Source organism: Monodelphis domestica, chromosome 4 (assembly GCF_027887165.1).
Source record: "Monodelphis domestica isolate mMonDom1 chromosome 4, mMonDom1.pri, whole genome shotgun sequence".
Classification (NCBI taxonomy): Eukaryota; Metazoa; Chordata; class Mammalia; order Didelphimorphia; family Didelphidae; genus Monodelphis; species Monodelphis domestica.
Genome location: NC_077230.1, coordinates 136,898,634 through 136,914,286, shown reverse-complemented (window position 1 = coordinate 136,914,286; position 15,653 = coordinate 136,898,634). Strand labels below are relative to the sequence as shown.

General features: G+C 33.8%; 1 protein-coding gene across 3 annotated transcripts in view; it reads right to left on the bottom strand.

Annotated features, from left to right (window-relative positions):
• SPOPL (speckle type BTB/POZ protein like) overlaps positions 1-15,653 on the bottom strand; it is an 81,031-nt gene that overhangs the window by 63,068 nt on the left and 2,310 nt on the right. For 2 of the 3 annotated variants that reach the window (XR_008911176.1, XM_016433614.2), the window contains exon 2: positions 2,140-2,174. The exons of the other annotated variant lie outside the window; for it this stretch is intronic. Coding sequence is in view for 1 of the 2 variants with exons in the window: in XM_016433614.2 (XP_016289100.2) it covers positions 2,140-2,174 (35 nt within the window). In the remaining variant the exon portion in view is untranslated. The remainder of the gene's footprint in view (positions 1-2,139; positions 2,175-15,653) is intronic. 3 annotated transcript variants of the gene reach the window in all.

The following is a 15,653-nucleotide window of genomic DNA, read 5'->3' as shown; positions in this document are numbered from 1 at the left end:
TTCTCAGATATTTTTACTAAAAAGTAAAAAATAAATCTTCCTTTGTTTCAGAGATGGAGTTTCTCTAATTCATTAAGCTAATAATGAAAGATGTTTATAAACTTTACTTTAAAAACTAATAATAAACTAGCAATTACATACATTCTAACTTATCATGCATTTATTTTAATGTCCCTAAACACAACAAAGGAAAATGACCAAATGTGGAGAAATTCTTTTGAGAAACCTAATGGATTTAGCTTAGTAATTTCCAAACAGACTATTTCTGAATTTGTTTAGTTGTTAACAAAGCATCTTAATTGGCACAAATAAGTCTTAATTTGGAAAAGAAAACCAGGCTAACAAAATTGTTTTTATATTGGAAGGCTTAAATATGTTGTTTAGTCATTTTTCAGTCATATCTGATTCTTTGTGACCTCATTTGGAGATTTCTTGGCAAAGATCCTGAAGTGGTTTCCTTCTCCAGCTCATTTTCCAGATGAGGAAACTTAGGCAAACAGGGTTAAGTGACTTCCCCAGGAGCACTCTATCTACTGCAACACCTAGCTTGCCATAGGATTAAGTATTCCCTCTAAACCCCAATTTTTTTTTATTTATGAAGCACATTTGTTTTGAGAAAAATTTGTAACTAAAATTCTTAATAGAAAACAAATAATTTGGCTCAGTTTAAAAAGGGGCATGTTTTGGCCTCAGACATTTCCCATGTATGTGATTCTGGGCAAATCTTATTGCTACACTTGCCTAGTCCATACCACTCTTCTGCCTTGGAACCAATGCACACAGCCTTAGACATTTATTAGTTGTGTGACCCCAGGGTAAGTCACTTGACCTCTGTTTGCCTCATTTTCTTCAACTGAAAGAGGATAATAACCTACCTCTCAAGGTGGTTGGGAAGATCAAATGAAATAATATTTCCAAAATACTTAGAATAGTTACTTTATTTCAAATTTAAAGAGGAAAGAATTACCACTAGCATATATACTGTTACTTGTTAAATTATCTTTATTTGGTCAGATTTGTCTTTTCCATCAAAAGCCTCAAGTCAAACATTAATTGAATATATACTGAATGTTTTTTCTATGTGTTTTTTAAAATAAAAATTGTTTTCCATAAAAATTATGTTTATATTCTAATTCCATCGCTCAGCTTCAAGCACTTTCTTTGGCTGGCTGTTATGCCTGGACCACTCTTCTTTCTCCAACTGTGATAACTGACATATCTATCATCCTGTAAGTCTCAACTAAAATCCTATCTCTTGGCAAAACTTCTTAATTTCAGTACCTTCATATTATTTTAATTATTTCCTATTCATCATATATATATATACATAATATATATATCTTGCTACATAACATATAACAAATATAATATATAACATGTTATATAACATATGGTCTCCCGCATTAGACTGTAGTAAGTTCTCTGAGGAAAAGGGACTATCTTTTGGTTCCTTTTGTGTCCTCAGCACTAATCACAGTGCTTGGCACATAGGAGGTGCTTATATGATAGACATGAACTTTTGGACTCATTTCTTATTCCTAAACCATATTTTCCAATATTCTCTCTATGTCTATAACTTAAAAAGAAAAGAAAATATATTTGACTTGATTTGCAGAAGCACTTCTCAAGCTGCGCCACAAGGAACCCTGAAATACCACAAACTTTTTTTTAGTAAAAACCTTATGTTGTTTGTTAATAGGCATTAAAAATTATTTTAGATAACAACAACAATAAACAAACACCATTTTATGATTTAGGAAACTCAGATAAATAGAAGTTAAGCGTTTTATCCATGGTCACACAACTAGTGAACATCTGAGGTTGGATTTGAGTTCAGGTCTTCCCAATACCAGGCCCAGTGTTCTAACCAAGCCCAGTGCCACCTAGCTGCTTCTTCTAGTTTTTATTCCAAAGGGTTCTGCCAATGCTTTGTTAAAACTGACAGATTCTACCACCACATAAAATTGAGAATCATTCTTGGAGAATCTTCTCCATCTCTAAAAAACATACGGTAGAGCATGTAGGTGGCTCAGTGGATTGAGAGTCAGGCCTAGAAACAGGAGCTCCTGGGTTCAAATCTGACCTCAGATACTTCCTAGCTGTGTGCAAGTCACTTAACCCCAATTGCCTATCTCTTACCTCTCTTCTGCCTTAGAAGCAATACAGTAATGATTCTAAAAAGAAAAAAAAGTATAGAGAGGCACATAAGTTACCATTTTCTTTCTTCAGGATGATCTTTTTGCTTATACTCATCTTTAGTATTGCCACATTATATAAGTAAGTGATCCATGAAAAAAAATTCATTTTTTATCTTGGCAAACAATTAAACTAACTCTCTCAACATCTTTTTTTCATCCTCCATTGAAAACCTATGACTCAATTCTACCACTTAAGGACATTTTTTTTGTTTTATGTAAAACAAAATGCTAATTAGTATGCATATAGTTCAACTTTTTTCATAGTGTATTATTTTATCATATGATAATATTTTGAAAGTCAGTCTAAAGTTTACATACATAATTTCTTAACATGTTTTATATCCCACCTGGACCTCCACTACTCTGTCAATATCACTAACAAAGTAGGAGAGTACTTAATATGACTGAAACTTATTTTGGACATTTTTTAAATTTTCTATGATTCATGATCAAAGAATTTGTGAATCTTATGAAAGCAAACAGTCTATTGCTAGAACTGTACTTATCTTATACTCATGTATAGGAAGCTAGGGGTTATATTCATGTATATAGGCCAGCAGACAGAACGCTGGGCCTAGAATCAGGAAGACTAGATGTCAAATCTAGCCTCAGACACAAACTGTGAGAACTTGGGCAAGCCACTTAACCTATATAACTCATTTTCCTCAACTGTAAAATGAAGATAATAATAGCTCTGCCTCCCATGGTTATTGTCAGGATCAATTGAGATATTTGTAAAGCATTAACACAGTCCCTAGTACATAGCAGTTGCTATATAAATGCTATTTTTAAAAGTTATTATTATTATTAGACCTTGTACTCCCCAGCATCACAAAGGAGAAATTAGATTCACTGCCATATCATGAAGCAGGAGAAGAATAGTTTTATAGACTATTACCCCATTTTCAAAATATCCAGGTAAACCAGATCATTCCAAAGCTCACTAGAGATGCAACTTGAAGGTCTTCAATGAATATGTAAAAAAGGAACAGGTATAACAAATTTTACAAATAATTAATCCAGTCAGTAAGAAAAACAGAATCACTACATTTGGACTCAGTTCCCAATCTGCTATATGAACTCTAGATTAAATTATGTGAACACTGAAAAAAGCTTTGAGAGATCTCATTTCCAAAAATTTGAAAGAAATACAGAGGAAGATAGTATTGGGGAAAATCACAAATAGAATTATTAGTCGCAAAAGAGAGAAAAAGAGATCAAGAGTACTAACTCAAAGGCCCACATTTTTATCTTTATAAAATTATAATAAAGGCACCCTGATCAAAAAGCACATAATTTTCTACAGTAGGCCAACAATTACACAATTAACTGAAAGTTTCCAAGAATACGAGAAACTACTGTGTTTATTAATGGCTGATATTTTTTCTTAAGTGTTGATTCATAAAAGCATAAATGATAGTCCTAAAGATTCTCCAACTTGGGGGCTCCTACACATGAAAATTATACAAGATCCTCTAATAGATGAAACTAAAGAGACAGCTTTCTTCAGCAATCATCAAATACTATCAAACTAAGTGTAAACAGATTTTGCATGCTAGTCAGAATGTCTGTACCTAATCCAAACAGAAGATGGTATCCCTATTAATGGTAATAGTTTCCAAATGCTATTATCTGTAGATAACACAGTAATGATTACATAGTTCATCAAGAGAGATCACCCTAACAACCCACAAAGGAAAAAGAAAGTGGAAAAAGAGTTCTATTGGCCAAATGATGAAATGCAACGGAATGGGTGATACAACAGAACCTGTGGGACTAGGACTTAACAGGCCAAAGGGAGTATAAGATGGAGTGCATCTTCAGCAATCCAAAATTGCTCCCTTCCCCACCCCATTCCACACCGAAAATCTTTTTTTTTAAACAATATTTTTTATAATAATGTTCTACACTGGAAATCACAAAATACCAGTTTCCAAACTATCAAAATTTGAGTGATCCTAATGGCAATAGAGAAATCTATAGTGAACTTAAGTCTGCAACATATTATCAATGGTGACTTAATCACAAGAAAAAATCATCAAGGTGGTTCAGGGGATAGAGCCAAGCCTGGAGACAAAAGGTCCTTGATTCAAATCCAGTCTCAGCTGTTTCCTAGCTGAATGACCCTGGGCAAGTCACTTTACCTCAACTGCTTACCTCAGTGACGGGCAACCTTTTGAGCTGGGCGTGTTGTGTCAAAATTCACCAAAAAACTGAGCATAACTCCGGTAGAGTGTCACTTCAAGGGGGAAAAAAAAAGTCCTTCTTGGCATGTGGCCCCATACTTCTTTGTATGCAGCCGCATGTCGTTCAAAATGGGCATGTGTTTCAGTGCTGACACATGTGTCATAAGTTCGCCATCACAGGCTTAGCTCTTACCACTCTTCTACCCTGGAAATGACACTTAACATTGATTCTAAGACAGAAAGTAAGTTTATTTTTTTTAAAGGAAATATTTTATCAAAAATATAGGTGGGTAAACTTATAAGCTACCTCATTGAGCACTCTAAATCAAGAAAGCTTAGTTAGGTTGACCATCACTACTCTAAATTCTACATGACAAAAGAAACAATTCCTATTTTAGACAATCTAATTGAAACATAAGGCATTTATAAATACTAGATGGTAACAATACCAAATTAAATTGTCCTGCTCACTAAAATAATTTAAGAATACCAGGATTTTTCCCAATCCTGACAGCTCACACTCTTATTAAAACATCTTAACCTTTGATCAGTTAATACAGATAATGACAGAAGATATTAATAAAGCCATAATTCATTCCTAGCACCTAAATAAACTAGAGTAATGAAATGGTATGAAATAGTACTGAATTAGAGCAACTGTCTAAAAGATGAAATTTTTACCTTTGCTCTGTATGAGGACCTAGCATTCTGAACTAGAAAAGGGGAAAATATTTTGAAAAACAAACCATGGTCCTATGTCAGATGTTATTTTTTTCTTACAGTTTGAAAGAAATATATTCCCTATGATTCAATGTCCCTATTTTACCCAATGAATTTGACAAACTCTTGCAAACTAAAGTCGGTCCTCATCAATCCACTGACACTTTTTCAACTTACAAATGATCAAATCACTACATAAAATTGTATTTTCTCAATTCTTATTCCCCTCAATTTCACTGTAGTATTTCAATTCAACAACATTTATTCAGTACCTACAATTCATTGTACCAGAATGTCTATTGTAAGTAGTTACGGGTTTCTTCCAAGGGAAACATTCTAAGGGATCCTAAGCAGATCTATCAGGGCTAAACATCAGGAAATTAAGCTTCCTAGAAAGTTTCATTCATTGCTGAGTCTTTGCTCTACATGCTAGACATGTGTTCTAATTCCCACTTTCAGATAAAGATGTACAGCTGGTCAAATGGGGTACATGTTCATCAAGTATACTTATTTACCCAGAAGAGATGCATGCCCTAATCATCCCTTACCTTCTCAAATTAGGTAATGTTTGTGAAGTGCTTAGCACAGTAGTGGCACACAGTAGGTACTATATAAATGCTTATTCCTGTCCCCTCTCCACCATTATTTTCATGTTCTGGAGCTCATGACACTGGCGAAAATAATGTATCCCTTGTTTATCTTCATTCTGTTTTCTTTACTGTGTAATCTCTCCTTTGAAATTCATTCCATCTATCTACATCACCTAGTCCACATCTTTGTTGCTGTAATCCTTTGGGCTCATTTCTTTTCCAAGCATTTAAGTATTTGGATCGGTTTTCTTTTATCCTTTCTCTTTCCTCATACTTAGAAATTTCAATATACTTACTGATATTCCACTGTTCTCCCAACCTCATCTGTTATGACAGATTTTCCAAAGAGGCAATCATAATTCAGATCTCATCACTCATGATTTTCCCAGCTTTATGTTGGACCCTAAAGTTTTCCTTTTTCTGCCATAAATTCCTATCCTTCAATTTCTCCCTCTGCCTCATACCTCCTTAAACCTAGTCTTCATTCTTATCATCTCCAGTTCCATCAATATTCTCTTAATCCATCATTCCTATTATCCTCACTCTCTTCTCTTCACACTCTTGACCCTGAAGTTACCCAGTTCTACATCATACTGTTCTCTTATCTGGATTCCTTTGCTCGGGCACTCTGCCAATTCTGAGTCACCCCCATCATACACCTTCTCTTAACCTATTATTGCTGAATATCAGTTGTGGAAGTCACAAAACTCTGTAAACTAAATTCAAAATAAATCTGTGTTACCTAATTTCATTTGGGACCTTGCTGCTGCACAGTAATCTTTTCATTCTTCTTTTGACTTTTATACTTCCCACAGGAGCTGTTACAAACTATTTTTTTCTATCTCTCTCAACTGATTTTCCCTGATGTTTTCATTCCCTTCTCTGAGAAAATGAGGATACTTCCTCTAAGAAAAACCAAGACCATCATTTGGATGTTTCCTTATATACAAGACTCTACACCTCAAAATTCTCATTCATCTTCATTCATCCACTTATCTTTTAATACAGTGTCTAAGAAAGAGGCAGTCTTCTTTATCTATCAAATCTCTAGTCCCTTCTGTATTCTTCATCTAATCCATGGTTGCCTCTACATTCTAATAACTGACTCATGGTTTCTTTTTTTTTTTTAAACCCTTAACTTCTGTCTTAGGTGCCCACTAATTAACTCCTGTATTAACCTTCCATCCCACTCTACTGAAACTACTACCATGCTACCAACGATCTTTACTACTATATTGGGGGGGAAGGTTCCCCCCTATTTTATATTCTTGATTCTACCCTCATTCTTACCACCCACATACCAATTCTTGTCAGTTCTAGCTTTATAAAATTCCTCATATTTGCCCTCACCACCAGTTCCTTAGTTCATGTCCTCATCATGTATCAAAACTATTGTAATAGTAAGACTCCTTGATTGATGTTCTTGCTGGTTCCAGTTTTTCCTTTCCTCTCCAAATCACTCTATACAGCTGTCAAAATGTTTCTAAGGCATATGTACTGTATAGTTCCTTCACCAAAATAACTCATAACTTTTTTAAAAACCCTTGTTTTCTTTCTTAGTAACAACTCTTAAGACAAAATGCTTGCAAGGGCTAAGGGAAAAGGGTTAAGAGACTTGGCAAGGGTCACACAACTTGGTAATGTCTAAGGCCAAATTTGAATCCAAATCCTACTGACTTTGGGCCTGCCTCTCTATCCATTGTAGTACCTAGCTGTCCCACTCCTCATAATTTATTACTTTGTGTTTAAGGAACTCTAACAAGTTGACTTTATCATACATTTCCAAATGTATTCTTCTTTGGGATTACTCCAGCCCAACTTCCTATTCTGCAAAAAGAGGCATTACTTTCTTGCCTCTAGACCTTTAACTGATGTGATTCCTTATGCCTGAAATGCCCTCTCCACTTATTTACCAATCTTTTGAATCCTATCTTTTATGGTCCAGATAAAAAAATGATCTCTTTCAGGATGTCTTCCCTAACTCACACCTAGCCAGAAGTGAACTATCATAATATTGTTCTTATGTGGGGGCAACTGGATGGCTCAGTGAATTGAGAGCCAGGCCTAGAGATGGGAGGTCCTAAATTCAAATTTGGCCTCAGACACTTCCTAGCTGTGTGACCCTGGACAAGTCACTTAAACCTCATTGCTTAGCCCATACCACTCTTCTGCATCCAAAATGGAAGAGAAGGGTTAAAAAAATTACATATGTATATATATACATATATATATAGTTCTGTTCTATATGAACGTATGCTTTATTCTGAATTATACTATCTGCTTATCTTTTGTATGAGGTCACAATCTTGTCTTTCCACCTCCCCCTTCCTTCCATTGCCAAGGAAAGGACCCCGAATATAAGAGTAACTATTTGATGTAGTTGAAATAACAATGCCTTTATAATTACATGGTTTTAGGTTGAGGCTATATGACATTGAAAATTCTAGGCCTCAATTTCCTACTCTGTAAAATATCAATAAATATATTATTTCATAGAGGTGTTAGAAGAGTTATACAAAATAAATGACAGAATTTTGTAAATTCAAAATATAAAGCATTATTCTTACAAATACTTAACATTTTTGTTGAATAAATTGCAAATGACCTTTACCCTGAACTGTTGTCAATCATAAAAATATAAAACTACAACATTTGCCTATCTAGGTACTCAGGAAGCAACTGAGTCAGTTACAGAAGAGGGGTTTAGCAGATAAATAAGAAAAAAGTATATTCTTAGAAATAAAGCTAAAAAAAATCAATGCAACAAATATTTATGAAGCACCTACAATGTGCAAAAAAGCACAACATATGCGATGAGGATATAAAGATAAAAAGGGAAGAATCTATATCCTGAAGGAGCTCTCATGGGGGTGGAAGGGAGGTTACAACATGTTTACATATAAGGTAACAGAAGGCAATATGAGGTGAGAGACAGCACTAACAACTGGAAGGAGTGGCAAAAAAACAGGAAAGGCTTCACAAAGGAAGTGGCAACTAAAGCAAAGTTTTGAAGGAAGTAAAGATTTAAAGAGGCAAAAGTCTATAAATGAAGCATTCCTGCCACGGGGGAACAATTTGTGTAAACTGACAAGGATAAGATATGTGAAACAGGTGATCAACTTGGCTGGAATAAAAAGTGTAAGAAGGAAAGTAAAATGGAAGAAGGCCTGGAAATGTAAGGAAAGAGCCTAGTTTAAACTCAAATTGGAGAAATTAAAGTTAGACATATGGAATCATGGATCTTATAAAATGAAATTATTTAAAAAGAAAGCTGTAAAATATCCTTTTCTAAAGGTTTTTTTTTTAAGCTTAAGAAAAAAACCTGTTAAAGTCACTTTTATTGGAAGGCCTTTTCAAAAGATGAAAATGTTCTTTTTAGTTCAGACAACATCTAGTTTTTAAGGAATATCACTCTAATTTCCAGTCTGACATAAGATTATTTCCATGTCATTGCCAGCTGCTCATTTTAATACTGCCTTGCTAAAATAGCCAGTATTACAAAAATGTTCACATATCCCTATATATTTGCATTCTTTTTGAAAATTATGTCCTTTCACCTACTTCCTTTTTGTACATCTTTCTTCTTTGCTTTCTCCTGCCGTCCATTCTCTAAATCTCCTCAAAATTATCCCCAGGTTAAAATCTCCTCAATTATCTCCAAGTTAACTGTCTGATTCCTGGCTACCAATCACTGGCTATCTGAACTTAAAGATATGACACCACCCTTCATAAAAAACTGACTAGTATAAAAAGCCTCTCCGAAAATCACCGAAAACCCTTTCCATGCCCTCCAGAATGTGTTCCATTTTATTCTTCCCTATTTAGCCAAATTACTGAAATAAGTTCCTGCATTAATATGTTGGAATCTAATCAATTCTCTCTCTATGCTTGGCTTCTGTCTACTGAAATAATGTATGCAAGGTCTTTAAACAAGTTCAAATTCTTTTGCCAATGAGGTTTCCATCACCATTCTCATTCTGTTAAACTATACATTGTGTATTTCTTCACTCAGAGAGAGGAAAGGCTTTTCAAGTACAGTTCTCACTTCACTTGACTCTTCTTCCAATTGGGATTTAAAGTTGGAAGTGACTTGAGAGTTAAGGTAATTCAATCCTTTCATTTTATATATTATCAGAGGTCTAGAGAAGTTAAATGTTGGCCAGAAGTCAATAAGAGAGTAAATATGAGAACTTTCTTCATATTCCTTCAATTTCTCCATTAAATAATTCCATTTTTATTGATCCTATTAAGCAAAGGACACAGATTTAAAGTTGGAGGGGGACTAGTCCAAACATCTTACAGATGAGCTTCAGAGATGGAATCTGGCTTGCCCAATTTTACACATAGGTAAAATCCCAAGACCTTTCTTTGACTCTATGTCACTCTTTTCACAGCACCATGCTGCCTCCCTTTCTATCTTTTTTTTCTTAATGCAACAGAAGTAAAAACTCCATAGAAGATACAATTGAAATGCCACATACAATGATGGCATGGCAGTCAGCTAAGGTTTTACTTGGCATCATTTTTCTGAAAATGAAGTTGAATAGGTATCTTTGATATCAAAATAAGTAGACTACTACCCATTTTCAAAAAAACACTATACAAAATATGCCATTTTCACTCCATGTACCAATCTCAAAAACCATTTAATACTATTCTATTTTTCTAATATATTATCTACTTTTATTACCTGTTGGAAAGTTTCAGTATTAAATTTTTTTTTAAAACCCTTACCTTCTGTCTTGGAGTCAATACTATGTATTGGCTCCAAGGCAGAAGAGTGGTAAGGACTAGGCAATGGGGGTCAAGTGACTTGCCCAGGGTCACACAGCTGGGAAGTGTCTGAGGCCCGATTTGAACCTAGGACCTCCCATCTCTAGGCCTGGCTCTCAATCCACTGAGCTACCCAGCTGCCCCCTCAGTATTAAAATTTAATGCTTGTGCAAGCTAATTCACTGCCAATGGAGTTATAAATTGGTTTGATTCTTTTGGAAGGCAACATAGAATTATATATAACAAGTTATATAATTGCTCATACCCTTTACTACACCAATCCCACCACTAAATATTCTTCAATGATATTACTACCAGGGGAAAAAATAATCAATCTATAAAAAAATTCCTAGAAGCACGACCTACAATAGCAAAAACTTAGAAATATGCTATGTATCCACTGAGTATTGAATAAACTGTTGAACGGTTAAATAAACTGTGGTATACAAAAGGAATGAAAGTTATTTCACCTAAGAAATTCAAAGAAATATATACACATAGACAAGAGTGAAGAGAATGAAGATCCAAAAGAATATACACACTTGACAATACCATAAATGAAGACAACATTAAAAACTAACAAACCTCAGGTTAAACGCAATAGATAACATGGTCCAAAAAGTATAGAATAAGGGCAGATAGGTGGCTCAGTGCATAATGTGCCAAATCTGGACACAGGAGGTGCTGGGTTCAAACCTGGATGTTCTTCTACCTTGGCACTGATGAATTCTAAGATAGATGATAAGAGTTTAAAACAATTTTTTAAGACTACATGTAATACCATATATATATATATATATATATATATATGATTATATAGCTTCCGTTTATGTCACAATCATTCTTCTGACGTTTTGCTCACATATTTTTGGGAGTATACTTTAGTTTATGTGTTCATGTTTTAGTAAAACATAATTTATGAATTGAACATTTTTGTATAAAAGGTTAACCACTATTCCATTTTTATAGATGAGACTGAGGTAGAATGGTAATAAATAAAAGTTCCAATAATGTAAAGAACTATATATTTTAAGCTATTTTCGGACTACAGAGGGATAACTGACTGAAGGCATTTAAGCTGCTTCATTATCGAGAAATTTTTATTCAATCTTGATACATTCCTGAAGTAGTATATGAGCTAACAATTTCAGACAAAGTTTATAAGCATCATTTTATAATGCTGCTCTATAAGATGAAATGTATACATGCTCCACTGTAATTATCCAACACAATTAGTTGTATCCTTTTTGAAATATTGTTCAAAAAATATTATAGTTAGCAAGTCTTCTGAAGATTATTTTCTTCAAAATCATCTATTCCCATAGTCTAATCACACAAAAAATGTAAAAAGAAAAAAAAAAGATAGTAAGGTCAAAGCTAAATTCCCAATGAAGGAAAACTCTGTATACAAAAAAAGGAAAAAAATTCTTTTTAAAAGAGTTTTTCCATATTTATCAAAAATCTTTCAATTTCCAGAGGGCAGCGGGGTATATCAGTGGATTGAGAGCCAAGCCAAGAGACAGGAGGTCCTAGGTCCAAATCTGGCCTCAGACACTTTCAGCTATGTGACCCTGGGCAAGTTACTTAACCCCCATTGCCTAGCCCTTACTGCTCTTCTACCTTAGAACCAATAGGGTATTGATTTTAAGACAAAAGGTAAGGGTTTTTAAAATAATTCTTTCAATTCCAACAAAAAGTGATCATAAGGTTAATATTCAATCCTTAAAAAAAATCTGATTATCATCTATTGGTAAGGCAAATATAAAACTTGAAATGTCATGTGTAGTACTAGAAAAAATTAGGTAATTTTAAAACAATTTTAGACTCTATAGATAAATGTGTCTTCCTGTATCACAAGACTATTCCAATGGTGGCTAAAAAAGTTTGAGTCTAAGTCTCTGGAACATAAGCCAAACATATGAATACCAAACTACTATCATTAGATTTAATAACCTCAAATATTTATCATCCCTTTTTGGTGTTCAAACATACTTTAAATAATGATGTACAAAGCAACAAGTACAAAGATTACACCTGTTATCTATAGTCTTCTATTGAATACAATGTAAATGTATAAGGGAAAAAAATCATGAAATTTCTCAAACAATAACTATTTGCCTAAAAAACGTCATTGAATCCAACTCCCAATGCTTGAGAGGCAAAAGAGACAGAATAAATTAAAAATGCCTCAAATATAAACTGGATGTAAACTTTTATTTTTAAAGAGTAAAAGCTAAAAGTATCTGGTGCTGGGTTGAGTTGAAAAAAGAAAATGACTCTTTGACCTGCTATACTGAGGAATTTGTTGTTACAAGTAGCATCCTTCTTAAATCTAGGTTTTAAGGCTGTTTTAACTATATGTTCCCACAGCATGCACTCTCAAGTACTGAAGTTCCCACCAAATGTAAAGAGAAAATCCTTCTAGCAATACTTAACTACAACTTGTAATTTTTGAGAACAGCCAAAAAAATCCATTTTCAAACCCATGGAAGTCCCTGAGTAGTTTTCAGGGGTATCTTTAGGTCAAAACAGTTTTCATAATACCAAGAACATTTTAGTTTCTACTAATATAATAAGTATTAATAGATATACCCACAAAAAAATTAATAGATATACCCACAGGAGGAAAAAGGGAAGGCTAACTTTTTAGTAGTACAGGCAATATAGAGACCAAAAAGTTTTAGAACTGCTAGCCTAGACAACTCAAGTAACTTAACCACAATTCCATATCATGTGTCAACTCAACATCTTTTTTTTTAAAAACTCCAAGACAGACATCCTTTTTCCAGTATACCACAATGCTTACCATTACTAGGTTTTACTAGTAACTAATAATTTAGGCTATTCCTAACTTTTAAGTAGGCATTAAGCTGGAGAGGAGGGGATAAGCTTATAATATAGTTTTAAAGGTTTGAAATATCCAAGAAACATGATTCAAGATCCTAAGCAATTTTTTTTAATTGCTCTACTTTCAGACAGGAAAATGACATGTTTCAGATATCCTTCCAGTAGTACAATGGAATGTGTATGGATCTTATGCCAATTTTTGACACCATAACTTCTAGTCCCTCTACCCCTCCCCCCCCAAAAAAACTGTTACAATAGAAAAACTCTAGAGTCAGAGGGCATGGGTGTGAAGCCCTACAATGAGAGTCAAAAGACATGGGTCATTTAAATCTTGGCTTAACCACTTAATGCCTAGATGATCTTGTAGTTTCCTTAATTATAAAATGAAGAGACTGGACTAAATGATCTCTAAGGTCATTCATTCCCTGTTGCAACTCTAAAACTTGATTCTAACCCATGTCAAGTTCTCCTTTCCCTCTTGGCCCGGAAACTATAGCCCAAATCAACTACTCTCTTCTCTGACTAGTTTGCACCTGTTTATATTGCACAATTATCACTTTATCATAATATCCTATTCTAGGATTTTATCATATGAATATGTGATGTTGATTTATGTTATCCTAGCCAGAGAATTAATCCCTCATGACCAAACTAGGATCAGCTCCATGCAAGAAGATGAGGTAATGAAATAGGGCTTTTGTGGAAATCAAATAGAAGTTACATAAACATATGCTCTTTAGAACAGATATAAGATTCGAAAAGTCAAAGAGATAGCCCAACTGCTCCTTTGGAACTCACAAAATATTAAAAGATTTAGCTAGAGAAAGGCCTTAAGTATGTGTGGTAGATTAAGATTTTGAAGCATATGGATTAGAAATACATAAGAAGATAATTAAATAGGTGGAGAGATATATGCATCTATGGAGGAAGTACCCTCCATGAAATTAATCACAGTATAAACTATATGTCCCCCTACACATATGTACATATATACACACTTATTTTTTGTTTTTCCTACCTATATGAAGGAGTCTTTGTCTCATGTTTCTTTTGAACTCTTATCTTGACTAGCATAGCAGCAGGTATATAGAGGAGACTCAAAAATTACTTTTAAAGTGACCCACATATGTACCTACTATTCTGTGTAAACTATAGTTATTTCAGAGGGCATGATCAAGGAACAAATCAAAGTTAATTGACCTACACCAATCAACAAGTATATTAAATATTAAGTACATACTATGGGCCAACCCCTAGCTTAGAATCTCTTGAGGCCACAACCAAAATTTGACCATAGAGACAAATTTTTAGATAACAAAGTATAATATGTAATAAAGTGGCATGTTAGTCTAAATAGAATAATAAATAAAATAGTTATCAATGTAAATTCTGGGTATTGCTATCACACTAACACTGTAGACTTATCTCAAAATGAAATAAACAGAAATAAGATCTGTTGATGCAATAAACTTCCATACAGAAAAAAGGACAGCCATTGAAAATAACTGGCCTTGGCAGATTAAATTGAAAATCCAAGAACAGATTCCTCAAGGAGAGAATTTGCAGTTATATTCTTTCAATATATTAGAATTGATATTTTTATGTAGCTTTCATCTTTGTCCCTATTATAGTAGAGGAACAGGAAAGCCATTTTGCTAATGTAATAACACAATCTGTTGTTCTTATTCCAGAATAGTCAAGTACTCAAAATAAAACCTAATAAATCATTTGACACCCCTAAATAAAAACCAAAATCATACTCAGTAATTCATTATTTTTCACATAAAAACAATTTCTTGCTAGAGTATAAGTAAAAACTATTACAAGAGTTTTGCCAGCTAAATGAAAATATGGGGGGAAAAAGGAGAAGTAATCTTTAGGGCACACAAACATTGTAGAAATACTGAATAAGTAGTTTCAACAAAAAGAAGCCCCTGGAAGTCATATAAGTAATTATTTCAGTCTGGGTATTTGGTGGAAAAGAAGAGAGTTTCAATAACTATGAGTACATCCCAGCTGTAGGAATAAAGTAATTTATGAAATGTTTCTTTCCTAAAGTATCTTAAATCTTGTTGAAAGGACAAGGCAAGAAAAATTATGTTGTGGAATGCCCATAGCTTCTTTAAAACTTAGGTTGTGATCCAAAAACTTTTCTTTAAAAAGTGCAATTTTTCACAGAAACAATGTTCCTGGGGTTTAGGTTTCCAAGACTGTTTAATACATAATATACCTAAACAAATAAAACTAATAAAAATTAGTACTTTTAATTATATTCAACAGTACTAAGAAGTGTTTCAATAATGAAATACGTCCTCATTTCAATCTTCCAGCTCACTCTC